At 51.0% G+C, this 27855-nt stretch overlaps 1 protein-coding gene across 1 annotated transcript in view; it reads left to right on the top strand.

Moving 5' to 3' along the window:
- TLL2 (tolloid like 2) overlaps positions 1-26595 on the top strand; it is a 127116-nt gene extending 100521 nt beyond the window's left edge. The window contains exons 11-21 of the mRNA XM_045876276.2: positions 2072-2188; positions 3189-3334; positions 3799-3994; positions 11477-11602; positions 12296-12456; positions 13104-13284; positions 14646-14771; positions 16745-16872; positions 19958-20171; positions 21519-21769; positions 23448-26595. Of these exons, the coding sequence (XP_045732232.2) occupies positions 2072-2188; positions 3189-3334; positions 3799-3994; positions 11477-11602; positions 12296-12456; positions 13104-13284; positions 14646-14771; positions 16745-16872; positions 19958-20171; positions 21519-21769; positions 23448-23582 (1781 nt within the window). The 3' untranslated portion in view covers positions 23583-26595. The remainder of the gene's footprint in view (positions 1-2071; positions 2189-3188; positions 3335-3798; positions 3995-11476; positions 11603-12295; positions 12457-13103; positions 13285-14645; positions 14772-16744; positions 16873-19957; positions 20172-21518; positions 21770-23447) is intronic.
- The last annotated feature ends 1260 nt before the right edge of the window (positions 26596-27855 follow it).

Here is a 27855-nt window from a genome sequence, read left to right as displayed (position 1 = left end):
TGCTGAGTCCACATCTCCCTAGAAGACATTCAGTGGGTGATGTCCTGTGGCTCCCCACATCCTCTGGACTATGGGAAAGTAACCTCCATACCCCCTTTGCCTGAAGAACTCTGCATGCCTGTCTCCTGGCCTAATGTCTGGATGAACCATGTCAATGCTCCTATTCTGACCCCAGGTTTATGGGGATCTAAGATCTTGTTGCCCCTTCAGGCTCTGCCCAGTGACTGGGGGCACAGTTCTGTCCTTCTCCCAGATCCTTTTTTTATTTTTTTTTAATTTTTATTATTTTTTAAAGATTTTATTTAAATTCAAGTTAGTTAATGTATTAGTTTCAGGAATAGAATTCAGTGATTCATCACTTGCATGTAACACCCAGTGCTCATTCCATCAAGTGCCCTCCTTCATGCCCATCACCCATTTACCCCATCCCCCCCACCCACCTCCCCTCCAGCAGCCCTCAGTTTGTTCCCTATAGTTAAAGTCTCTTAATGGTTTGCCTCCCTCTCTGTTTTTATCTTATTTTATTTTTCCTTCCATTCCGCTATGTTCATCTGCTTTGTTTCTTAAAAATTCCACATGTGAGTGAAATCATATATGGTATTTGTCTATCTCTGACTGACTTATTTTGCTTAGCATAATACCCTCTAGTTCCATCCACATCATTGCAAATGGCAAGATTTCATTCTTCTTGATGGCTGAGTAATGTCTGTCCGTGGACATCTGGGCTCTTTCCATAGTTTGGCTATTGTGGACATTGCTGCTATAAACATTGGGATGCAGGAGCCCCTTCAAATAATTATTTTTGTATCCTTTGGATAAATACCTAGTAAAGCAATTGCTGGATTGTAGGGTAACTCTATTTTTAACTTTTTGAGGAACCTCCATACTGTTTTCCAGAGTGGCTGCACCACCTTGCATTCCCACCAACAGTGTAAGGAGGTTCCCCTTTCTCCACATCCTTGCTGACATCTGTTGCTTCCTGACTTGTTAATTTCAACCATTCTGACTGGTGTGAGGTGGTATCTCATTGTGGTTTTGATTTGTATTTCCCTGATGCCCAGGGATGTTGAGCATTTTTTCATGTATCTGTTGGCCATTTGTATGTCTTCTTTGGAGAAATGTCTGTTCATGTCTTCGACCCATTTCTTGACTGGATTATTTGTTTTTTGGGTGTTGAGTTTGATAAGTTCTTTAGATATTTTGGGTACTAGCCCTTTATCAGCTATGTCATGAAAATATCTTCTCCCATTCTGTAGGTTGCCTTTTAGTTTTATTGATTTTTTTCCTTTGCTGTGCAGAAGCTTTTTATCTTGATGAAGTCCCAGTAGTCCATTTTTGCTTTTGTGTCCTTCTTCCAGATCCTTAAACCCATTCAGGGTCTCTATCATCCTTTTCCATCAAGGGTCATAGCTCAGGGTGGGACAGCATATGGGGTCCTTCTAGACGGTCCATGGTCCCCTCTCTAATCCTCTCTCTCCCTGGGTCCGTCACTCATCTGTCCTAGCAATCTTTCTAAGACTATAAGGGTGAAAATGGAAGAATGTGCTCTCACTCATTGAGTCCTCTTTCAAACGTTTGTAATTGTGACTAGGCTTGTGAAATTCAAGAGCCTAGAAGATTTGATTTTTTTGTCATATGTTCTCTGGCATCCCGTTTCTGAGGCAAGGAAAGCAGAATGTCTTCCCAAAGGCATGCCGCACCCCCAAAAAGGGCACGTATGTAGTAGGAAATACCGAGGGAGGAAATGTTCATCGTGGCCTCAGACCGTTACCCCCCACGCCCGCAGCACCCGTACCCGACCCACGTGGCAGAGGAGGGGGTGCCCGGGCTTACTCTGGGTACTTTAGTGACTGGAGTCTGGAATGCTCTTGAAGTCGGCCTGGAAGAGACACACAGGCTGCGTGACTGCCTCCTTCCGTCCTTTGTTCTTGTATGCGCGACAGGATGGGTCGCCACGGCCAAGGTTCCTGCTCACCTGGAGCGCCACTGAAGAAACGCCGCTTCCTGTGGGTCTGTAATGAGTCTCTTGTTGCTGGCTGCGGCAGCCTGACCAGTCTTTTCCACTTCCCAGGTAGGTTTTGCGGCGATGAAGTGCCGGAGCCCCTCACCTCCACGGACAGCTGGCTCTGGGTGGAGTTCAGGAGCAGCAGTGGCATCTTGGGCAGGGGTTTCTTCGCGGTGTACGAAGGTGTGTTCACGAGGACAGAAGCCCCCCGGGGAGCCCTTGATGTGCCCTGACCTTCACATGCAGCGCCCCCCAGGCATGCGTGGAAGCTGCCAGAGCCAGGAGGGTGGGGGTACCCCCCACAGGGGCTGGGCTGAGGCGTTCCCCCCCCCGGGGCCCCTTCCTCCGCACTCTGGAAGCAGAGGGGGGCCAGCTGTGCCTCCTTCAGGACAGGTGTCGTCTACCTGTCACCACCCCGCTGAACTCCATTCCAGTGCAGCTGCGTGGGGGGGCCTGTCCGGGATTGAGAACCCCGAGCCCGGGAGAGCAGCCTCCGAAGAGCTGTGTGAGCCTGAGCAAAGGACCTAACCTCTCTGGGCCTCTGTTTGTTTCATTGATGAAAAGAGGACTTTGGGCAACATCAGGATATTTACAACTACATTTCTTGAAAGGGCCTCCGAGGCCACCTTGGTGGTTGAGTTGAGGAAATAAATAAGTCTGGGCTCCAGGCAACTGCCCCCAGGGCATTTCTGCTAAAGTTTGTTCCACGTATTGGGTAAATTATAATTTTGGAGAGGCCAAGATTTTGTTTTTATAAAAGAAATAACCTGTGTGTGTGTGTACGTACGCACACACACGTGCGTCCCCCTGTGTCAGCGGTCCCCTACCCTCTACGTTAGAATCACTTGGGGAACTCACTGCTATTGGAGCTCCCCCAGACCCCACGCCTCAGAACTTGTAGGGCTGTGACCCCTGCTTCCACAGCTTGGAACATTCCCCAGGTGATCGTGATGCACAGCAAAGGTGGAGAACCGCTGCCTTACCTGGCTATTTTCTTTATATGAAAAAAATCCAGAGTTGCAAACAGATGAAATTGTGCCTTTCCGGAGGCACAGTCTCAGTTGGATGGAGATGAAAATGTTGCCACGTGGAGTCACCTAGTGGTGATAAGGGTGGCCACTCATTTCCTTCCTAAGGTCTGACCGGGGACCCCATTCCTCTTCTCCTGGCTCTCTTTCTAAAGCTACGTGTGGGGGAGACATTAACAAAGATGCTGGTCAGATTCAATCTCCCAACTACCCGGATGACTACAGACCTTCCAAGGAATGTGTTTGGAGGATTACGGTTTCGGAAGGGTTTCACGTGGGGCTTACCTTCCAAGCTTTCGAGGTGAGTACTGCTCGGGTTTTCTTCCCGAGAATGAAGTAAATGTCAACTCTGCTAGACACTCTGCTCCATAAAGATGGGTTTCCATTTTGTGGGTTGCAAACAGGAACCTAAGAGACCATTTCAAGCTCACGGTGCATTGTACCTGGACATTTGGCATCAAAATCTTGGCCAACTTTGAAATTGCGTCCACCTCCTTTCTGACCACCGCCCAGGGGAACTGAAAGTCTAGGAGGGGATCCCAGGAAGTTGTGCAGAACAGTTCTTCCCTGTGTATCGTCTCTTAGTCTGCACAGTTTGGTTCTTCCTGGGCTTCCACAAGTAGGGGACAGCTTGGAGAGCCCAGGACACGCTTGGGTCCTTCTGCCTCCTGGTCAGATTTTTGAGAGTGTTATTTAAGTTCCCTTCTTACGTGAAAAAACAGGACCATCCGTCATCTTCCACCTTGCCTCTGTTTCTCTGTTTAGATCGAAAGGCATGACAGCTGCGCATACGACTACCTGGAAATCCGCGACGGCCCCACGGAAGAGAGCGCCCTGATTGGCCATTTTTGTGGCTACGAGAAGCCGGAAGATGTGAAATCCAGTTCCAACAGAATGTGGATGAAGTTTGTGTCCGACGGCTCTATCAATAAAGCGGGCTTTGCAGCCAATTTTTTCAAGGGTATGAATTAGCAGTTTGTTTCCATTTTTAGTCACAGGAAGAGGTATTGCTACCCCGGCTTAAGAATCACAAAACCCATATGGAACCTTAGCATCAAACAAGGCTCCCTGCGGGGAGAAGGCAGTGACCCATTTTCGAGCTGCCCCTAACCGAGTTCACCACTGACTCAGGAGCAGGCAGGGCCTGGGCTGCTACAGGGCAGAAAGTTCTGCCACTGCACTTGGAAACTAGATTTAATAAGTTTACCAGGTCAAGTTAGTAAACCTCAGGGAAACTGAGCGTTGATAATAAATATTTGTGTAGTCACTCTCATTAACTGAGCACCTGCTCTGTGTCAGGAACTGTGCAAAGTACTTGCTGGACATGATGTCACTTAATTCCCAAAATAACCCTATGCATTGGGTTTGGATCACGTTTGATTAGGGTTGAGAAGAGTTGCTTGGGAGTCACCCAGATAGTTAAGTGACAGATCAAGAATCCAAGTGCAGTCTGACTCCTAAGCCCAAACTCTTTCTACAGCGTTGCCTCGCATTCCCTGATGTGGGCCGGAGAGGCAGCCTCCCTCTTCAGCTGCTGACGCACCAGCTCCCGGCCTTCAAGTCTCCCCTTGAGGGGGGTGGGGGTGGGGAGGAGAGCGAGGGGTGCTCAGGGAACAAGCTTCCATGTGGTCTTGGGGGCCTGCTGTGTTGCAGAGTCTTGAAAGCGACCCAGAATGGCATGGGAAGCCCGCATTCCTGGCCCCAGCAGAAGGGGCTACTCAGGACTCCTCTGTCGGAGCAGGTCTCTCCTCTCAGGCTCTGGAAGCCCCTCAGACCACACTGTAAAAGGGAGGCCTGGATAGTCCCAAGCGCGTTGTGATCGGGCGCCCGGCAGCGCACCAGCACCCACCGAATGGTGTTAGCTAATCCACATCTGAGGTCTTGGTCAGTGGCACCACTCACGTCCAGGGAGAAGCCGCTTTCCCCTCTTTTCCTCTTCTCCAAGGACTCCTGGCTGTGTCAGCCCAGAAACCCTGGTCCCTCTCTTACTCCCACTCTCTGCATCTGCCCTCTGTAGCCCTTTCTCACAGGTTCTACATAAGTGCATGGGTGTCAGAGGAAACCCTCTCAAGCCGTGAGCCTGAGCAGGCAGCTCTTCGCCCTTACCGACACTTCAGGTTTCCTCTCTGTAAAACGAGGGGAAGAAATCTGCCCATTTTACCTGACCTGTCGTGAAGCCCCACCGAAATGTTGGCTGTAGAGACACTTTATAAGCTGGGGAGTGCACCACAGATGTGTGATGTGTGGGGTTCTTCTTTGGTCTCGTGGCGTCTGGAAGAGTGAAACCCAAGCAGGAACAGAACAAGAATCATAATTCTGTGGATAATTGGAGGAAAAAATTGAGTCAATTCTTTCCCAAGTGAAAAAGCCAGGCCGCAGCAAGTGTATTTCAAATGCAGGTCAGCTTGTGGTTGAGATGCCTGGAAATTCACAGTCTGCGCCCTGCCCCGGCCCAGACCACATGTGACCCAGCAGCAGCCAAGCTCGCTGGGTGGCCTGAAGCAAGTGACCCAAGTTCTCTGAACCCCAAATCATCCACTTCTAGAAATGACATATGAGGCTATAGCAGGGCTGTCGGGAGAAAATGAAACCGTGTCAGCAAATGCACACTGTCTAATGGTTAGTCCCATGGACTGTCTTTGCTAAAGAAGGAGTCTTTGAGGTGGTTATCGTTATCTCTGGCAAAAAAGGAAGTGACGATTTCTCCTTGCTATCACAAAAGGTTGCTATCAGTTTCTTGTGGCTGGTGTAACAAACTACCACCAACGTGGAGGCTTAGAACAACAGAACTTTCTCATCTTCCAGTTCTGGAGGTCAGATTTCCTTGCCTTTTCCCACATCTGGAGGAGGCCCCCGCATTTCTTGGCTCGGGTTCCCCTCCGTCTTCAAGCCAGCTCTGGACAGTTGAGTCTTTCTCCTGCTGTGTCACACGTCTGCTTCCACGGCTGCATCTCTTTCTCTGCCCCTGACTGTCCTCCTCCCTCTCTCAGGCATAAGGACCTGTGTGGTGACATGGGGCCCACCCACAGAACGCAGGATAATCTCCTATTTCAAGATCCTTAATTTAATTGCATTTGCAAAGTCCTTTTTGCCAAGTAAGCTAACGGATTCACAAGTTCCAGGGACTGAGATGTGGATGGCTCCAGGAGGCCAGATTTTGCTTCCCACTTGTCACGAATGATTGGAAGGATTTATTCTAATTCTGTCCTCCTCCTCTGACGTCCACCCTCCGCTCTGCAAATTAGGCGTTGGGGAGTTAGTAACCCAGTGGCACCAACCCACCCACACCTCATTCCTGGTGCTGCTTCTAATGGTGATGCATGTTTTTGAGAGGACCGGCCAAAGCTGGAGATCAGGGTTACCAGATTAAAGAAAAAAAAGGGATGTCCAGTTAAGTTTGAATGTAAGATGAAGAATGATCTTTTAGTATAAGCATGTCCCAAACATTGCACACGTGGCTAAGAAATGATAAGAAATGTTCATCTTCAATTCAAATTTAGTTGAGCCCCCTGCGTGTTTTGGCGAGGCCAGGCGAGGCCAGGCGAGGCCGCGGACAGGCGTGCATCCCTCTGTGAAGCTAGGTTGGCGTGTAAGGCACCGACTGGCTGGCTCTGGGTATCCACGACAACCAGCTGCGTTTGCAGTTGGAAGATAGCATCTTCTCCTTCTGCCACAGTCAGCATTCATTCAGCAGTCATCAAGCCATGTGTCAGGTGCTGTGCTAGGCGCTGGGGACACAGGAAGGCACAGTCACTGTCCTCAAGAGCTCAGGCTGGTGAGAGAGGACTAAGGCAAACGGGCGGTGGCCGGGCCGCTGACGTGTGGACCTCGGAGGCACTCAACCTTGTGGGAGGGCACTGTGCCCATCCTCACACTTCAAGGGCATTTCAGTTCTCAGCTTGCAAACTTCTCTTTAGATGCCCATGAAGGTGTTAACCAAGACCCATCTACACTAACTTAATGCACAGGCCCGGCTTGGCATCTCTTTTATGTCAGTGAGCTTGACCCTGAATCCTAGAAGAGGAACCAGGACTGGTGGAAGCCTTGGGGGGCCTCTTAGAGGGAAGAAAAAGGACTCTACTGAGTGTGCCAGAACCCACGTGAGTGATCTCACTTTCTCTTCAGAACCACCCCATGGTCCGCATTAGTATCACCCTCCTTTCACAGTTGAGGAAATCGAAGTTCTGAGGGGGCAGAGCCGAACAGACCCAGGATCTGCAGGGCCCCCCAGTGCATTCTTCCCGCTACAGAGACGTGCAAGTCACCGGCAAGTCAAGCGAGGGGCGTTCAATTTTTCATTAGTGTTTGTGGTTTGATTCTGAAACTTGTCACCTTTCTGCCCTCTGGGTCCCATGGGGACATGGGGGAAAGGGCCTTGGATGTAGCATCCGAGGTTTGGAATTTTGTCCTGCCTTCATCCCTCACAGGTGTCTGCTCTCAGGCAGATCAGTTTTCCTTTCGGAGACTGGGTCATACCTGCTTTGTTCACTGTACTCCCAGCACCTGGCCCACACCGGGCTCAGTAAATACTCACGGGGCAGGGAATGACTAGATCAAAGAGCACATGAGGCTCAGGTTCCTCACCTGTGGGTTGGACTTCCTGCTGCTTTCTCTGCCTCCTTTTTGGGGTTCCCAGGAGGAAGATTGAGGCAAGACCACAGTCTAGAGCAATGCTGTCCGACAGAAATAGGAAGCAAGTCACAAAGGTGAGCCATGTCATTTTAAACTGTCTAGCAGCCACCTTATCCCTCCCCCAAGAAAGAAACAGGTGGAATTATTTGAATATATCTTATTTGACCCAATATATCAATTTTATGACCATTTACCATCGCACGCAGCACTGCCATTTTAATATGTAATTGATATACTCAACATTAATGGCGTATTTTATGGGTTTTTTCATTCTAAGTCTTGGAAATCCAGTGTCTTTTTACACTCACAGCGCAGCTGAATTCAGACTAGCTACATTTCAAGGGTTTGGTGACCACATTGGTCAGTGCAGGCCTTGGGACTGGACACGGCCAGCTTCCTCTGCCCAGCCTTTGTCCAGAAAAGCCATCAATAGGCTGTCCTGGGAACACACAGAGCCCAGTGCGTGTGTCAGGACTTCTCCAGTGAAAGAAACTGGAAGATGAGCTGCAAAGTCCATGCAGAAGAGTTGGACCAAGAGAAAGAAACTCTTGCCTTGGTGCCAGTGGGCCGGAGGCTCTGCCCGGAGCCCAGATGGAGCACGGCACTGACCAAGGTGCCAGTTGGCCTCTGCATCCCTCTCCCGGTGCCGGATGGCAGTGTCTCTCACAGCCCGCTGGCCTGGCAGCAGGCAGAGCTCATCTCCCCTTACTGCCGGAGATGGCGGCATTTGAGGGTTGGCCATTTTGGTCACACACTCCTCACATAAAGAATATGATTCCATCTTGCTCCCCACGGTCCTCTGTCCCAGTGCCAAAGGACCACCATGGGGTGTTGATGAGGGGGACTGGCTTCCTGCAGGTGTTTCTTCAAAAGCTTACGCATATGCCCTGCCTTCTCATCCCTTAACTCTCTGCAGACAATTGTTGGCATCCTACCTGGGCCATCTCATTATCTAAGCAGGGAATGGTTCCTTCTTTTACTAATACGGCTTGAAGAAGGCAAAGGAGACAGAGCTACCACTTTGCAAGGCTGAGCCCTACCTTTTCAGCCTTTTCTCCTACCCCTCACACTTTCCCAGATTTTTCTAGGAGGCTTGGCCTTGACCACGGTAGCCCAGAGCAAGCGTGAATCTGTGGGCTTGGAGCAGATGCTACTTCATCACAGTGTGGAGGTGATTCCAAGGACACCCAGGCTCCCACTGAGAGCAGGGCACCTAGTACACTTCCATGTCATCCATCCAAGTTGGAGTAGGGTTGAAAATGTCCAAACATCCCACTGCTTTTGCTAGAGGGAGCTCAGATATAACTCTATAGCTTTCACCCACCTTCCTGGGCCAAACAAACATCCTCCCCTTCTAGTCCCTGGAGGAACTATATTCCCTTTGCTTTAGTCCCAAATCCAATCTACCATCCTCTCTCAACCCCACATGATTAAGATGGTACCCGGAAACTTGTTCATCTGTGGTCTTCCCTTTCTTGCCTATGACAAACGTGTGTCCTTCCCATAGCCATATCATCTTCTGGCATCAGAGTCTCTCCCTTGCCCCCGACTTGATCCCGTGTTTATCTTGGTATTTTGATGGGCTTTTCCCATCATTCTTTTCTGCCCTCCTCCTGCACCCACCTGCCAGTTTCTTGACTCTGCTGTGCTGCCTTCCTGCCCATCTCTTCTTCCCCCACTGGCCCATCTTTGATGCAGTGTCCTTCCTTCTGTTTCTGTCTTGTCCCTCTCCCTTCGTCAGGCTGTACTACTCTGCTCTCACCTGATTCAGGTATGCCCAGGTAACCTTATCCTTTTCACTGCCCTCATCATTGTGTCTCTCCACCCACTGGGATTTCAAAAGCAACCTCGCTATTGTCTGTAGTGAGATCTATTGTGTATTGGATGTCTATATGCTAGGGACTTCACACACATGATTTTCAGCCCCCACTACCCTAAAAGCAGGTACTACTTTCATTCTGAAGCAGGGGGAAGGCTCAGAGAGGTTAAATTACCCAATTTGTTGGGGGCAAGACCCAGTATGGATCCAACCAAGGTCTGTCTGGCTCACTCGAGAAGCCAGGACTCTCCATTTTTCCTTATTATTGATTCTCCCTCCTTCTATACTTTCTAGCAAATGCCAAAGAAAGCACTTTTCCTATTGTAAAGCAATAAGTAATTGCAGGATTGTTACTATTTTAGCATACTTCATATTTCATTTATTTGAGGCCATGGACAACTTCAACCCCCTGCCTAGAGCATGTCTCCTACACTCAGTTCCCCTACTGGTCAATTTATTTAAGCTTTGGCTGAGCCCAACAACACGTCACTCTTACAATTACCTAAGTTTATTGCCCACTATGTGCAATGATGGGATATTCACAGGCCGTTCTTTACCCAGTGAAGAGCGAGCAGGTAGATGAGTGTGTTGTGCCCCGTAGACAAGGAAGGCTGGAAGGAAATGGGTCTGTTTGAGCGGGGGAGGGGCAGCACAGAGGGAGTCAGCCCCGTCAAAGGGTTTGCTTGTGCTGCAGGACCAGTGGAGGGACATTGCAAGGGGCCAAATGTTGACAATTCACATTTCAAAGGATAAGAAACATTTTTGAAAAGCAGCGAGAATCCTATCTCTGGGTGGATTTCGAGCAGGGTCTGCAAAGCCATCCATAAGTAATGTTATTAAAAGGATCGCTGCGTGAGGGCAGGACTGGGGGTCTTTCTGGGTCTTTACCAACTCTAAGATATCCTGATTTCTCCCATTTTGTGTGTAATGTGGGCTTTGAAGATTTTGTGGCCGACCCTGTGCTTGCTCTCTTCCTACCTTCCGTGGTGTTATGAACCAATGCCACCCCCACCCTTTCTTCCTCTCAGATTGGGCTTTTTTGGTTTTGTCTTGTTTTGGAAGGTGCCTCAGGGTTTTGTTGTCCCTTCGCTCGGCTCTCTGGCTCGGTGAGGCCACAGCCTCTCCTCTCAGGGATAGATGCACCAGAGCTTGGCACCAGAAAATGATGAGTTTTTCCTTTTATTTCGATCCTCTTCTTGGAGATGCCCCCGGCCTGGGTTTTTCTTTCCTCCAGTGATGCACGGGCTGACATTTCCGGGCAGATTCTCCAATTACCCCCATGTTCCTCCTCGGGACAGCTCTCCTGGCATCCTACCTGCTGCTATTAACTGCCCCAAACATATCACTAGACACTTGTCAGCACCGAATCCCATCCAAGTCCCCTGCTAACTCAGTCTCACTGTGGCCTCTTCCTGCAGTTTCTCGGGGGAGGGCTGACTAACCTAAGAGCTCGGCGTCTTCTGTAACCTTGAAGATCTCCCTGGGCACACCACTTCGGATTATTTCTAACATACAAAATCACAAGTTCTGGCTCTATCTCTAGAAAATTCTTCTACATCTTCATCTAGAAATGTGTCCCTTTGTTCTTACCCTTCACTTAATGTCCCTACGAAGTTCTATATTTGGGGAGAACCCCAATTCCATAGCATTAAAACTGATGACGTTTTGGTGAGGGACCTCTGAGATTTTTTAAAAATCACACTGTATACCCTGACTGAACCCTTCAAAGAACAAAACCATCCAGACCTGATCTCCTCCAGAGCAACCCTGCTTCTGCCTAACAAGTTACTCTTATGTTCTCATGACCTCCCCTTTGGCTAGAGCTGCTCAAGGTTTCTGAGACATGGACGTGAGCCTCCTGGGGAGGCGTCACCAGGAGCCGTTCTTGTTCTTAGAGGACATTTGCCAGGCACCCTGGGATGGGGAATGAGATGGGGAGCAGACCAGATGACTTTGTGATGATTTAGCTGGGGTCCCCTTCCTCTCCAACAGAGGTGGATGAGTGTTCCTGGCCAGATCATGGTGGGTGTGAGCAGCGCTGTGTGAACACTCTGGGCAGCTACAGGTGCGCATGTGATCCTGGCTACGAGCTGGCTGCTGATAAGAAGATGTGTGAAGGTTGGTGTTGGACCTGCCAAGCGAGAATGGGAAGGGATAAGGGGCCAGTCTTAGGAGAAAGGGGGATGAGATGGGACCGTGGGCTGGCTGCGAGGTGACGTGATCTGTGATGGAGGGTGCCCCTGGCTCTTGGAAGGAAAAACAACTCCATCAAGTCACAAATGTGAGAGGGCTGCCCAGATTATAAGAACTCCACCCTAGACACGATTCACACGATTATTCAGATAAAAAAATGAAAGCAAAGAAAAACCATGAGCACTTTCGCGTGATGCAACTAATTGCTCATTTCATTCATTCCACTTCTACGGGGCTGGTGTTCCGTTTTCCTTGCCCACCCGCATGATGCTGCTTGTTCATATAAGCCAGGTGAGGTGCATAGCTTGCTGCAAACATTCCTAAGTCTCCTTTGGTCCAAGTCATGTGGAGTCCCCAACTCTGCCACTGAGTGACAGGTAAGCACAGATGCATTGTCATCGTTTTACAAAGCGGTAAAGGCTTGTCCTCAGCGTCATCCCTCCAAATCCTCAGTTGAAGCAGACTAGAAGAAAGGATGCTGGATTAATCAGTTCAGATTGTCAAACTTTTTTTTTTTTTTTTTTATTAAAGAACAGCAGGGCTTATTGCTGCTTGGGGGAAATCGCAGTCACTTGGAACTAAAACCAAATGAATTTTGCTTCTGTTTCTCCCGTGCAGTGGCCTGTGGCGGTTTTATTACCAAGCTGAACGGGACCATCACCAGCCCTGGGTGGCCGAAGGAGTATCCTACAAACAAAAACTGCGTCTGGCAGGTGGTGGCCCCTGCTCAGTACCGGATCTCCCTTCAGTTTGAAGTGTTTGAATTGGAAGGCAATGATGTATGCTTCTGCACTCTAACTGATTATGTTGGGATGTGGCTCAGGGCTGCAAAGCAGCGAGGGGCTCAGCAGGTGGCGGGGGGGGGGGGGGTCGCTTCCTGCATCCAGGGACTCTTTGCAGGGCAGAGTCTGGGGAGTGTTTGGTGTAGTGGTTTCAGCTGCGCACCCTCTGCAGATGTGATGTTTTGGTTCTCTTGTCACTGATAAATCCAAGAAGAATCAGGACCAGGGTGGAGGAGGCAGGTCTTGGGGGTGGGAGGTGGTCAAGACAAGTATGTCCCCTGGGGTAGGAGTCTGAGGGTTAGCGTCCAGGTGAGGGGAACTGAGGGGGTGAGATGCAGCTGGAGACCAGGATGGTGTGAATTGCCTGTCCCCTCCCTTGGGCAGTGGTCATGGGATGACCAAGTCAGCCAAGGCCCAGGTAGAGCCCCCCGCCCCCGCCCCAAGCAGCATGCTAGCATGAGTGCCCCATGTCTGCACCTTGGGCCAGAGGGATCCCAGGAAGTGTTGAGAGGACCCTCCCACTGGACCTGGCTGAGCTGGTCTGGCCACCGGGCAGGGTGTGGTGTTCAGGAAGGGGGTCCTGCAGAGAGGCTAGGGTGGAGCCGTGGGAGTACCAGGGGGCTCCCCATGGTGCTCCCTTGCAGGTCTGCAAGTACGACTTCGTGGAGGTACGCAGTGGTCTGTCCCCCGATGCCAGGCTGCACGGCAAATTCTGCGGCTCTGAGATGCCCGAAGTCATCACCTCCCAGAGCAACAACATGCGTGTGGAGTTCAAGTCAGACAACACGGTCTCCAAACGCGGCTTCAGAGCCCACTTCTTCTCAGGTGTGTGCGGGTTTGGAGGCGAGGTCACGGGTCGCCTTGGCTGTGCAGGCTCTCAGGCTCTGGGGCACCTGCCCACCTCTCTCTGCCCACCGCCCCTACCCTCGCAGTAAAACTTCCACCTGGGAGGGGGCGTGCCTGGATCTGGGATTTTTTATATTGCTGGTTATATTATTACAGGGCTGTCATAACACACTACCACAAAGTGCGTGGTGTGAAACAACAGAAATGTATTCTCTCGCGGTTGTGGAGGCCGGAAATCTGCAGTCAAGGTGTGGGCAGGGCTGTGCTCCTTCTGAAGGCTTTGGGAGAATCCTTCCTGGCTTCTAACTAGCTTGTGGTCCCCGTACTTAAGTGTTGGGTGGGCTTCATCTCTTTATTCTTTAAGGATTCTTTGTTGTCCTCATGAAACTAAAACACCAAGTGTTCGGTGACACTTCACCATAGGGTTTGGTGAGGGCAGGGAGACACCACTGACCCCCGGAGTCATCCCGGTGTCGGGGGCCGGGGAGGGAGGCCGGTCCTCGGTTATCGCAGGAAGACGCTGGCTTGAGCTACAAGAACCACAGTGACAACAGCTAGGACTTGAGTTCGGACATCGTAACAAATACAAGCTAACACTCTCAGCTAGACGCTGTTCCAAGTACTTTCCCTGTACTAACTCATTTCCTCCTCCCAACAACCCTGTGACGTGAGGACACATACTGGCTCCATTTTACAGGCGAGGCTACTGAGGCACAGAAGTCAAGGACTGCCCAAGGACACAACAGCTGGGAGTGGTAGAGCAGGACCGGCGCTCGGCAGTCTGGCCCGGGGCCCGAAGGCCTACCTACTCCACAGGCCGGAAGTGGCGTGGGGTCCGGGAGGAGGAGCCGAGGCTTCCGGGTCACACGGGCTGCTCGCTTACTGAATGGCCCTGGGGCATGTTAGTGTCCTCAGCCTCAGTTTCCTTACCTGTAAAGGGGGGGCATAGGCACCTGGCTCCTCAGGTTGCATGCTGTATAGCACGTGCTTTAGGAATTGCCCCTCACATAAATTTTCAATACACGGCAGTTACTTTTATTATTGTTACCGTGACTATTCTTAATGTCAGCCTACCCTTTAAGGAGCTCCTTGTTTTGGCGGGCAGCAGGGTTAAAGGACACAAATGCTCATTCAAGGGCCGTAGGAGCCTGGGGAATTCAGTGTAGAGCAGGACCAGGTAGGATCCAACAGATGCTGCCGCCACCCACCCCAGGAAGGGGACTCCCCAGGTCAGGGCAATCTGGGAGCCTCCCTGGCAGAGGCTACTTCTGAGTGGAGTTCTGCGGACTGAGGGGAGTCCCAAGGTGGCGCTTCCCCTGAGAGCCTGTCGATCTCCGCAGACAAGGACGAGTGTGCCAAGGACAACGGCGGGTGCCAGAACGAGTGTGTCAACACGTCTGGGAGCTACCTGTGCCGGTGCAGAAATGGGTACCAGCTCCTCGAGAACGGGCACGACTGCAAGGAAGGTGAGGCTGCACTGGGAGGCCAGGCTGGCCGTGGCTGCCGGCGGGTGCACGCGTGTGAGCGTGTGAGCAAGGGGCCCTCCTTGTCTGCCTTCCGCCTGCCGAAGGGCGGTGTTCCCCAGGGCAGCACCCTCCTTCAGGAGGATTCGGGGCCCTCAGGTGCCCTCATGGGGTTACTCTTGCAAAGCGGGTATGCCCCCAGGCTCCTGAATCAGACTACCACCTAGGCTTAAATCCTGACTCTGCTGCTTCACCGGCTGTGTGACCTTGGGCAGGTTACTTAACCTCTCTGAGCTTCCGGTTCTTCTATTTAAAAGGGACTAAACAGACCCTCTTCTTAAAGGTGTACGAGGAGTGAACGAAAGCGTGCCTAGAAAGTATTTCAGACAATCTGGCATCTATTAAGCACTTGACATGTCAATAAATATCAACCATCCATGTCATAATATTTTTTATCATATGCAGGTCTAATAGTAAAATAGAATTCAAAAAAGATTGCTCCTTGCTTCATTTACTACTGGAAGTTCAAGGCCAGATGCCTTTGAATGTCCAGGCATTCTGGAAAGAGCCTCCCTCACCCTGCCCTGTGAAGGGTGTTTGAGCATCTCTGATAAGCACACAGGCCTCTAGGCCTTGGCGCCAGCACAGGGCCCTGCAGAGGTGGTCAGAGGGAGGGAAGGGGTGAAGACTTCACGCCTCCTCTCCAGGATAAGCATTTCAAAGGTAGGAGATCTGACGGGGATGCACAGAGTCTGACCAGGCCTACCAGGGTGTTACAGGATGAGCTAAGACAGCTTCAGAAGCAGGGTGCGGCCACCCTCCAAGACCAGCCCTGTGACATAGACATGGGCAGTCGTGGGTTGGTTGGGAAGCAGGTTGGAAGAACTTGGAAGGACGCATCATTCTGGAACTTAAAAGTCTTTGTCACACTCCTGTGAGGTGGGCGTGGGCCAGAACAAGACTTGCCTCCCGTGGCGTGGGGGAGGCCCGGAGGGATTTAACCCCACTAAGGTCCCACCAGCCGAACAGTGGCTGCCTTCCTATGGGCTCCTCCAAGGGGTGGCAGCCAATGTCCCAGACGCTGAGCCCCTGCCCCTGTTGACATTTGTCCCCTGTGGGGCTGCAGAGTGGGGGCAGCGTTTAGTAGGAACCTCCCTTCAGCTGCTGCCTACCCCTTCCCACTTCCCCTGACCCGCCCTCAACTGCCCCCTCTGGCATCTTGTCCTGCAGCCGCAGGGCAGCGTTGGCAATGGGGGTGGGGGTGGGGGTGCACATCCTCAGTCCCTCTGTTTCCTAATCATTTACACCAAAGGCAGGCCTGGGTTCAAGTCCCCGCCCTGCCCCTTACCAGCGAGTCACTCACCCGCTCTAAAGTTATTTTCTTATTTGCAAAGTGAGAAGGATGAGATGAGGGAATGCATTCAAAATGCTTAGCGTTGTGCCCAGCACACCTTCTAGCTGTTGACCAAATCACTGCACCCTGAGCAAGTCGTGGGACCCCCTTTGCTAACAGCACCCTATAGCCAAGGCAACATCTGTAGCCGCCAAATGAAACTGCTTTGAAAATCGAAAGGAAATATACATGGAAGGCGTAGTGAAGACCTTCGTTGGCACTTGCTAAGACTTGTACATGTATTATCTCATTTAGTCCACATATCCCCCTACGAAGTCAGCACCCCTTTTACAAATAAGGACACCAAGGCTTGGGTAAGTGCCCAAGTCCCACAGCCTGCAGGCGGTGTGACCCACGTCCATGTGACCCCAGTGCCTGTGGTCTCAACCGCCACTAGGAAGGCAGCAAAACCAAATAAACTCTCTGGCCAGAGGACACTTGACTCAGGCTGAGCCCTGCCCCCACATTTGATCATGACCCCATGACAAATAAGAATGAGAGACGGATCCTCCCCCAGAGGGCCTCTGGTGCTGCCCACAAATGAACCGCTTCTCTCTGCATGTGTCTCCCCACCCCCCTCCAGCTGGCTGCGCGCACAAGATCAGCAGTGCAGAGGGGACCCTGGCGAGCCCCAACTGGCCCGACAAGTACCCCAGTCGGAGGGAGTGTACCTGGAACATCTCTTCCACCGCGGGCCACCGGGTGAAACTCGTGAGTCATTTTCATGGTTGACTGACAACACGGACTTTGGTTTCAGACAGACAGGGGGTTGCGTCTCTGCTCTGCCCCTTCCCAGCTCTGAAATTTGAGAAGGTTATTCAACACTTCCAGAACTCGGTTTCATTATCCGGAAAATGGGGATGCTAATGAAGCCTCCCTTGCGGGGCGGCTGTGCACAATTCAGAGGTGGTGGTAAGAAAAGCTCTCTAAATAGCACCTGTTCACAGCAGTACCTGTCTGCACAGATCGGGAGAGCTGACATTCAGTTGTTTCCAGCTGTAATTTTTGACAAAACGATACATTCCCGAGGTTAAAAAAAAGGAATCAGTACAGAGTGTTGGAAAGTGGAAATCAACCTTCTTGGGCGCGTGGGTGGCTCAGATGGTTAAACGTCTGCCTTCGGCTCAAGTCATGATCCCAGGGTCCTGGGATCGAGCCCCGCATCGGCTTCCCTGCTTGGCGGGGAGCCTGCTTCTCCCTCTCCCTCTACTGTTCCCCCTGCTTGTGCTCTCTCACTCTATCAAATAAATAAATAAAATCTTTAAAAAAAAAAAAAACCTTCTAGATCCCCCATGCCCACTTCAGAAATGACGTCTCTGAACTTTTTTTGTAAATTCTACCAGAAATTTCCTATGCACATACAATAACGTATGGATATGCATGGGAAAAATACAAATCGTTTTTCTTGCCCAGACTTCTCGAATGGATTATCATTCAGATTCCTCCATAACTTACATTTTAAAAAATTAACAATAAGAGGTTAAGTTATGCTAATTCTCTCTTGAATTAAAAAATTAAAGTCTCTCATGCATATGGTTGTAGGTGTGCGCACCCTGCTCGGTTATTTCAGAGGAGAACGGAGTCTCTGGTACAAGTCTCGTTTCTCAGCCCCCAGAGACTCCCAGCTCCTGGAGTGTAAAACAAACCCTCTTGTCGGCTGGAGAAGGTATACTCCAGACAGAAGGTTTTTAAATGGGTCCTTCTGAATCTGGAGATTTGTAAGCTCTCCAGAAGGCATAGGGATGGTCCTCTGAAGTATGAGCCAAAAATGCAAGGAGAACGGAAGAGAATAAAGGAGAACGTGATGATAAGCAACGATCGGGGGCGACTTGCAAGGGTGTTTACTGGCCGGTGAGAGCAGTGAGGAGGACAGGTGGGTGAACGGACGCCCACAACAGAGCGCAGGTGCTGGGGTCTGTCTGTGCCAGGCCCGGGGCAGCGAGGGGTGGCGAAGGCAGAGCCCATGACCACAGGGTGCTCACAGCGGGCCCCTCATATGTACGGCTGCCCATGTGGGAAGTGCTTTCGGCGGCTTTCCTGGGTGTCAGAACAGCCTTGAATCTGGGTGAGGGTGAACTAAAGTGCCTTAGGGTAACGCTTCCCCCGCCCCAACGCGGCCCTCTGCTGGAGAAGGTTCTCAATGGCAACATACATCTCCGGCGTCGGCGGGGGAATGGCGCCCCCTGGGGGCGGGAACGCGCAGCCTGCACAACTGGAAGCCGCGCTTTTGTCCAAGCGCCGCAAGACTTTCGGAGTTGCCGAACGTCTTCCACTTCTTTACAGTGCTAAGGAACTAAAGCAACTGATCACTGGGGCCAGAGACCAGATCTCAGCTTTATAGACGTTCATACGTGTATGTGCTAGTTTTAAAAAAAACTTCCTTGGGAAGCGTATGGTGGATATCCTGATCATGCTCTTTTTTGCCACCAGAAAATGTGAGTTGAATACTTCCCAAGAAGCCGGTGTTTCACTGTATGGGGACAGCAACAGGGTGTCCCATGTGTGTCCCTCCCATTGCATCACCCACCCTGATGCTGCTGGTCTCCCCTCCTGCTCCTGCCCACTGTGTCTATACCACCCCCAAACCCACCTCCCTTTCTATAAGGTGTGAAGAGCTTTGCCTGTTTCTACTGTTTGTCATTCCTGTGAAAGCCCGCACTGCTAATGATCCCTCTCCACCTCCATCTCTGTCCTGTCTCTCCAGCTACTCTCATGAATTCAGACTCCGCCTCGCCCCCCACTAATGGCCTCTCTTCCTGCTCTGTCATTTGGTCCAAGCCTTCATTTAACACTGTCCCCTCTCACCCTTCCCATCTCCCTGGCAGCTGTGGGCAGGCCATCGGTCACTCAGCTGCCCAGTCAGTCCCTAAGAAGCTCTACATTTGGGGTTTTGAAGCTTCATGCATGGCCTGGAATGGAGGGGCTCCCCTGGCCAGCTTTGGGGGACAGTCTTCAGGGGGCAGGGAGGAGGGGGACAGTATGGCCTGGTGATGGTTAAGAGTGTGGGCTGGAGTCAGGCTGGCTGGGGACTAAGTCCAGCTCCAGCCTCCTCTAGCTTGGAGGAGTAAGCTTGGGCAAGACATTTCTCTAAGACTCAGTTTTCCCCTTCTGCACATTGGGTCTAATACTAGCTTTTCCCTCACATCATCAGAATTAAGTGAGAAAATGTTCATGAACATTGGGCACAGGATTCTGCGCAGGAAAAAAAGCTCTCCTCAAATGTCAGCCACTGTGAGGATGCAGACGAGGAACAGCGTGCACTTCATACAGCCTCATCCTGTCATTTGTACTGAAGGATCGCACAGCACAGAGGTTGAGGGCAGGGGCTCTGCAGCCAGACTTCTTGGTCATGGCCCAGCCCTACCAGTGGGTGACCTTGGGCAAGTCACCTGACTGCTCTGCGCCTCAGTTTCCTCATCCCATCCAAGGGGTGGTAGCGATAGACACAGCACAGGGGTGTGAGGATTATATGAGGTTATATTTGTAAAGCACTCAAAACAGCTCCTGACCCAGCTCGAGTCCTTGGTCTTTGCTGTCATCATCATTAAGTGAGAAGGAGCCTTGTGATGGGATGGAAGGAGCAGGGATGACCACAGCATCTTAGCTGTAGGAACCCGGCCATCTCACCTGCAGAGTGCTCATAGCAGCAGTCGTTCCTGTGACTACCTCATAGGGTTGTCCGGGGACCACGAGAGGACGTCCCGTGCGCCCCATCCTCTCCGAGCCCCCGGGGAGGCGGCCCCACCCCCGGCTGAGCACCAGGGCCCTGCTTCCCTTTCTGCTTTTCTATCCCCAGACATTTAACGAGTTTGAGATCGAGCAGCACCAAGAATGTGCCTACGACCACCTGGAGCTGTACGACGGGCCCGACAGCCTGGCCCCCACCCTTGGCCGTTTTTGTGGCAGCGAGAAACCGGGCCCCGTGGTGGCTTCGGGCAGCAGCCTGTTCCTCAGGTTTTATTCAGATGCCTCTGTGCAGAGGAAAGGTTTCCAGGCGGTGCACAGCACAGGTAGGGGGGCCGGGGGGCCCCGCAGCCCGCTGAGGCCCCAGGGGCTGGACACAGATGGTGATGGAAGCAGGCACAACGGCCGACATGGGGGTGGGGGGGCGTGATCAGCCGTCCCTTTAACCATGAAACGTGGGCAGCCGGAGGCGGAAGGTCGTTTTCTTTGAATGTCCTTAATCGATAACACTTAAAGTGGGCCACCCTTTGTTGGTGCCGCACTTCTTCCCGACCCGCCCTCCCTCCCTCCCTTCCTCCCATCCTCTTTCCAGAACGTATTTGTAATCTTGCTGGTCCGTGAAATCCCAAAGTCTGGGAGCTGAGGGGTGGAGAACAGCCCCTGTCACGCTCTAAGGGCCAGTTCTGGAAAACGGAAGATGTTTCTATTACCCATTATTTTTCCTCCACTTAACATGTCACATCTCAGGGACTTGAAATTTCCCAAAGACAGCTCAGCCCTGGAGGAAATTCTCAGCAAGAGCCCGTGGGGTTAAGAGCTGGGAGTCAGGAAGGACCAGGGGCCGGCTGGGCCTGACAGTGTCACTGGACCTCGGGGAGCTCGGCGTCTTGGGGGCGTGGAGCACATTGAGGACAGGCAGTGGAGGAACTTGCCTTCGGAATTTCTGGCACTTTCTAATCTCTCTCATGAGATCACTCTCATGTATCCATTTATATTATGTGGCCTCTAGTGGCCTAGGCAAGATCGGGTGGGACCCAGACAACCAGAGTTAGGGTCCTAGTCACAAACTCAGAAGCCAGCTCTGCAGAAGACAAGCCCAATGTACGAGGCTCAGCTCACTTGTGACACCCGCAGGAGCCTCAAAGTCAGACTATACTCAGCACTGTCAGATGCAGGAGCAGGTCAGTCTGTAACCTGAGGTTTCTGGGTTTGAGTTTACCAGGAGTTCTGATGTGCTTTTGGTGCCCTCTGTTGGCAACAGTTACAAATCACAGTAAGTAGCTGGGGCCCGCGAGCCCTTCTCTGGTGCTTCTAGCACTTCCAGGGAATTAGGTGGTAGAGATCCAGCCAGCCAGCTTTTTTCAGTAGCTTGCTCAGGAATTCCCCAGAGGCCTTCTGTGACCCAATCCAGGAACATAGGACCTTCCTGGGAAGGGCCAATTTGGACCCCCCAGTAAGCCCTGAAACTAGGACCTATCGGCCTCTGTTTATGCCTCTGTAAAACGGGATAAGGAAACCTGCCAGACTTTCCTACAGGGCACACGCGAGGCCTCGTAGGGAAAGCTGGCCGGCATTGGGGCATGAAGGGAGAGGGCCGGGGCTGGGAAGCGGGTGGGGGTGGCCCACGCGACTCTGTGCCCAGCGGACGGGGCGGCTCTCTCCCTCTGCTCCAGAGTGCGGGGGCAGGCTGAAGGCTGAAGTGCAGACCAAAGAGCTGTATTCCCACGCCCAGTTTGGGGACAACAACTACCCGAGCCAGGCCCGCTGCGACTGGGTGATCGTGGCGGAGGACGGCTACGGGGTCGAGTTGATCTTCCGGACCTTTGAGGTGGAGGAGGAGGCCGACTGTGGCTATGACTACATGGAGGCCTACGACGGCTACGACAACATGGCCCCCAGGCTCGGCCGCTTCTGTGGCTCTGGGGTGAGTGCGCGGGCTGCCAGCAGGTGCGAGGCGCGAGGACTCAGAGCGGGAGACACACCGGGTGCCGGGGCAGGAGGGGGTGCTGCTGGAGCAAACTGGGGAAGGGGAGAGGGGTCCAGAGAGGAGGCGGGGAGTAGCCTGGGAGCCCATCAGGAGGGCCCCCTACTGCTGCAGGCTGTGTAAGAGCTGGCTTTCCTTGAGGACTTTCCTCCCGTGTTTGCGAAGGGCTCCCTACCCTCCCCCCACCTCCATTTTTACGTGGCCTTGAGGCTTTAAAACTTGTTTTTTGTTTTTTGTTTTTTTAAGATTTTATTTATTCATTTGAGAGGAAGAGAGAGAGACAGAGAAACAGCATGAGAGGGGAGAGGGTCAGAGGGAGAAGCAGACTCCCCGCCGAGCGGGGAGCCCAATGCGGGACCTGATCCCAGGACTCCGGGATCATGACCTGAGCCGAAGGCAGTTGCTTAACCGACTGAGCCACCCAGGCGCCCTAAAACTTGTTTTAAATCATGCTTTTGTATATCCCATATGTTCACAGTTCTCTCCCCGGGCGACTCCAGATGCCTGCGGGAATGACGAGGCTCACTAGAAACACAGACCCATGCTCCGGGTCCTCATCATTTTCCTCTCTGTCCCCTCTCTCCTCAGCCACCTCCCCCAGACAGGGCAGGCCTGGTTGGTCCCTTTTCCCCAGCACCTGACCTAGAAGCTGGCACATGGCTGGCACCGGCGGCCGGTACAGGGTCCTGGTCACGCTCCCCCTGCGCCCCTGTCCGTTCCTTGTCTCTGCCTCCGGGGCTGACAGGGCAAAGCTTCTTTGCTGTCGGCTGAATTCACGTCAGCTCATTTTGGAGTCAAAAGTGCTTCTCGCGCTGATCAGAACCTCAAAATGGCATTTATACCGGTCTCTGAATACTTTCCCATCATCTTCCCTCACCCTCCCAAAAAGAAAGGATGCCAAAGTGTGACCTGACCAATGCCATGCCTTTGATAAAGTCTTTCAGACGGGGGGGGCCCATGTGCAGAGGAAAACCTTGGAGAGTCCCGAGCAGTGAGTGTGTGGGAAGCCCAGCTGGGTCCCACTGCGCCCTGGCAGACAGCAGCCTCGGAGCCTGGCCCCCCTTCACTGAGCCCTTGGCGATACAAACGTAGAGGCTCCGTGGCACGTTTCGCTCTTGGACAGGACCTAGGCCGCGAGCATGGGCTTCGGTGTTTGGTCCACTGGGAGATCTATCCCAGTGGTGACTTCAAGGTCAGAAAGACCTGAGCTGGGGTCCTGCCTAGCTGTGTGAATTTGAGTTTCAGTTTCCTTAAGCGTAAAATGGAGATAGCACTCCCCTTGTCAAGTTATATGAGGTAAGATCTGAAAGCGCTCAGAGCAGTCCCCGGCCCGTCTGTGCCCTTCATACCCCATAGATTCCATATGAGCTGTGCATCTAGGACTGTCTTTGAAAACACAGGGCCTGGGGAGCTCTTCTCTGGAGCAGAATTGGCAATGTTTTCCTTTGAGAAAGAGCTCTGTCAATGCCCTTCAGTGTCTCTGATGCCAGGGATGCCCCATGGCAGTGCCGGCCTGCCTATGTTCTCATGTAACCTCTGTCTCATCCTCTGTATTTAAAACTCCAGCCACAGCCAACTGACCTGACATCCCCCTGGTTTTCTTTTGCCCTTTCCTCAGCCATTGGAAGAGATCTACTCTGCAGGAGATTCTCTGATGATTCAGTTCCACACGGATGACACCATCAACAAGAAAGGCTTTCACGCCCAATACACCAGCACCAAGTTCCAGGATGCCCTGCACATGAAGAAGTAACATCGATGTTCATGAAAGACAGGAACTGAGAATGTGTTTTATAACAACAGCACCTTGTGAATCTGCCCTAAACCAGTGTAAAGTTTTTTTTTTTTCCTCAAACAAAAACTCAAAATCTAGCCTTGGAGGTATGGATCTGGTGAAGTTCAGCCAAGAAGGTGGAAAGATGTTTCTTTGATTCTGGCCACAGTGTTATCAATCATGGACTTTGAGAGAAGATTAAGGTTTTGAAGTCACTCACCACTCAAGCTATGCCTGGTCATACTCATTCTCCTTGTCCCTTGCTCCTACAGGACAAGAGGCCAGCCCTTGGGTTGGTCACTCCTCTATTTCTGGACGTGCTTTGGTAGGTGCCAGGCAATGTGACTGTGTCCTGGAGACTCAGGCTGTCTTCTGTCCACATTGAGCAGTGAGGATAAAAGCTTGGCCGTGGCTGATTTGTTACTCACAGCTCTGGCTGGAGACTTTTGCTTTCTGTCTGCCAGGGACATGTCAGCCAGGAAACCTGAGAATACGGATGTCAGGCCTGAAAAAGAACTCGCAGGAAGCAGTGCACAGAGGGAGCTGGAGTATAAGCATCCTTGTCACCACGCTAGTAGACATCAAGCCTCCCCTCTGGGTCATTGGCTCTCCTTGCCACTTCGGGTTTCCCCCATGCCTACTTGCATTAGGAGGTTAAGGCATCCACTGTGAATTCCATCAACACATCTGCTGTTGAGAGTCCCAGTGTGCCGAGAAGAAAACATCCTGCCTCCTCCTGATACTCCTTTCCTGGCTGACTTCAGAAGACCCCACCTGTGCTTGGGATTCCATGGGCTTAGAAGACCATTTCCTCCTCCAGCTTTGGAGGCACTTGCTGTGGTTGACCTTGACTTCTTGACAACTGATTCAAACTGCATTTGCAAGACGTGCAAAGACAGCCCATGAGGGACCAGTTGAAAACTGGTTAATTATAAGTCATGTAATCATCTGTGGGAGGAGTCAACCTGTGACTAACTTCCTATCACCGGTCAGGTTAAAAAGAGTGCATTGGTAACTTCGCTCAGGCTAACTGGTATTCAATCACCAACTTGCAATCAGAATTTACCACACTTGGCACTTGTTCTAGAGAAGTGTAGAGGATGTTGTTTACATAATTTTAGGACCTCCACGTGTACCTTAAACAGTGAGGTAGTTTTGAATGGCATTTCATTAAGGCATCTATGGGCATTATGAGCTAAAAGCTGTGGTATGTTAGCTTTAAAAGAGTATTTATGTTGGAATAATTTTTAAATAATGTTTACATAATTCTAAGTCCTGTTGGGTTGGTATTGAGCACAGGACAGCACACGAGAGTGTTTCCCGTGAGACCCATGATAGCTCCCAAGCACCAGAATTCCTTTGGGATGAAGCGACATCATTTTAAACAAAGTATTTGTAAAAGCTTAAAAGTTGTATTTTTTAAAGATCAGAATATGCCCCCAGAGGACTATGTCTAATTAAAATGATGGCTGGGAGTAAAACAAACAAAGGATAATACAAAGAAAGGTAGAAGAGATGCATGGAAATATTTTTTTCTTTAAAACAGAAAGAAGTTCAAAGTATTATTATTAATAATAATATATGTCTGTATATATGTATGTATGTAAAGGACCAGCTGTCAGAGCCTTAATCGATGCAGTGTGACAGATGCCGACCCGCTGACCGTAGCTTTACTGAGCAGGCCCTCCTGGACCAGCCCTGCATTTTATGTGTGTCGTTCGCCAAGCCCTCTCTTGGCCCTGGATGGAGATTCGGCCTGATTCTCACATCGAGACACATCCCAGGCCCTGCCTCGGGGGCACTCGGGCTCAGCAGTGGGAGCCCCTTATCTTGTGGTCCAACCTGCCTGCGAAGGTAAATCCCAGCTCTCAGATTTTTGTATTTTCTGGGGTTTTACTTTGTCTTATCATATCTGTCAACGTTGAAGCTGAAAGCAGAATACATAAGGTGGCTATTAGAGGTCTTTCTCCAACAACAGGAAAAATCTGTCCTTTCGACCTCTTAGAAGCCTGAATAAAATCAACGAAATCTATGGAAAAGTGGGAGAGAGTCAGAAACAGAGTTGGTTCTGCCTTAGTGTTGGTCACCCTCGTGAAACAATGGTACTTATTTTTATCTCTGTAGTATGAATATTGTCAAAAACCCCCAACTTGGCCAACTTGAAACAATGGAACACTTATGAAAACCTTTAGTGAGGCCTTCTGCGAGTGACGTACTCCCAGACAAGACAAGCCCTGATTCAGCTGGGGCCGTCCAGACCGCACCCCTGGAAGCTCACTTGGAGATTGATGCCCTGGCTTAGCGAGAGAAGGTCCACTCGGCAGGAAGACCCAGGCCCCCTGCCGAAGCTCCTCACAGGACACCTTGCACCAGCCTGCTTTGTCCTTTAACTGGGTGCTAGGCCTTGGGGATGTCACAGAAGTCCAAGACTAGCTTAGGTTCACAGAATTACCTTGATGACCTGATGAAATATTTGGAGTCTGGGTCATCAGCCTGGTCCAGTTCTAGTGTCATCTGGTCTGGCAGAAGCTAGAGCCTGAATCCCAGATCAGGGTGAGGGTCTGGAACTAACTTTAGCCTGTGGAGTTTCTCCAAACGGAGAAGACGAGGCTGTGCATTGATTCACTATAAAACCATTTTCCTCTAAAGTTAAGTTTCATCTTACTCATGAAACCCTCAGCCTGTTTAAATCATTTGTAAAACCCTGTTAACTAGCAAATTCACGCTGGGATTTGCCATTGATCTGGTCCATTTGATAAGTCTCAAATAATTCGTGGTATCGTTGTTTGGTTTGCGGACAAATGTTCCCTTGGCTTCAGCTCCCTTGTTTTTCAAGTTTCCTTGGTAGACTGAACTCCTGAAAAATAATCCCAAATGCCTGAAAGGTTTCTTTTTAAAAAAGAAAGACTATTTAGAGTGCTATCTATAAATATATTGTACTTTTTATTTTGCGTAATTTTACATTTCATGAAATGTTAGTTTCAAAGAGAAAGTGGAGAGGAGCTAATATGTCTGTCTAGAAAGAACTGTTTCATTAAAGAATGTGGATTTACGGATGTGTCCTGGGTTTGTATCACTAGTTTGGACAAGAGTGGTCCCCTTGGTGATAATTTCTTCTAATGCCACAAGATTTGAGGATAGAAGAAGGGGGATCTTCTCAGTGACTTCCTCCTCTCTGGCGAGTACCCGGTGCCTGGTCCAGAACAGAGCTCCCTATTGGACCCAGAAAGTCATGAGCAAAGCTAACAATGGCTTCAAAGTCGCCCCCTTTCTTGAATCCAAACAGGCTGGAAATCTGACCACATCCTTGTTGTGGACTGGTTGCTGTGGGGAGGGTGCTTCATGTAGTAGACACCACCCGCTTGTCACTCAGCACCTCTTCCTACTTGTCTCCACCTGTTCCTGTGCCTGAGGACCACCGCTGACATCTCAAACTAAAGCTCACGGCTCCCGTCAGGTGGTCCTCTCTCTCTCTGGGCTCTGGTGGCCACTCCTCCGCCCCCCCTTCAGGCCTAGGGGTGGTAATGACACCCAGCTGGTGTAATCCTGGGTCACTGCGTTATCCCCCAAGGAGGACCTTTATAAATAGTCCTTGGAATAAGCCCTCGTCAAATATAGCAAATTGAGTATCTCACGTATTTCCTGTGATACAGGCTCATTTTTAACCCAAGGACAGAGGTTCCATCCAATCAAGCACAGTCTTCTTGGGTTGACCAGTTGACGAGACCTTAGGGTGTGTTTAGAATTTTGTGGGTCATATCAGGGAAGGGTAATAAGGAACCGTGTTTTTTAGAACACTCAGATTGGTCTTAATGCAGAACGATCTAAATGCAGAACTCTTTCTGCAACTGTTCTGTGCCACACGTGTGGAGTGTCGAGGTTTTAGGACTTTCCTTTTTGCAGTCACCAGTACTTCAAGGAGGAGCCCCAACGGGACAAGGGTATGAATGCTTGATGGATCAGTCAGGATAAGGTAGTTTATGCTGTGTCAAAAGCAACCCTCAGATATCAAGAATTACATAGGAAAGGCTTATTTCTTGTTCTTACTACGTGTCCATTTCTGGCATCTGGAAGCTCTTCCACATTAGCCTTGGTCATGACGGGGATGATGACGCCACTTCTACCTGGAGCATTGCTGATTTCTAGATCAGGCAAAGTCTCTGACAACTGCCTAGGAGTGCCATATCAATTCCACTCCTGTGTCCTTGGCCAAAGCAATGCATACAGCTACTCTTAACTTCGGGTTAAGAAT

The sequence above is a fragment of the Mirounga angustirostris genome, unplaced genomic scaffold, assembly GCF_029215605.1.
Source record: "Mirounga angustirostris isolate CCGP_5_RB_7025 unplaced genomic scaffold, mMirAng1.0.hap1 SCAF_6, whole genome shotgun sequence".
Classification (NCBI taxonomy): Eukaryota; Metazoa; Chordata; class Mammalia; order Carnivora; family Phocidae; genus Mirounga; species Mirounga angustirostris.
This window is presented reverse-complemented; position numbering and strand designations above follow the sequence as displayed.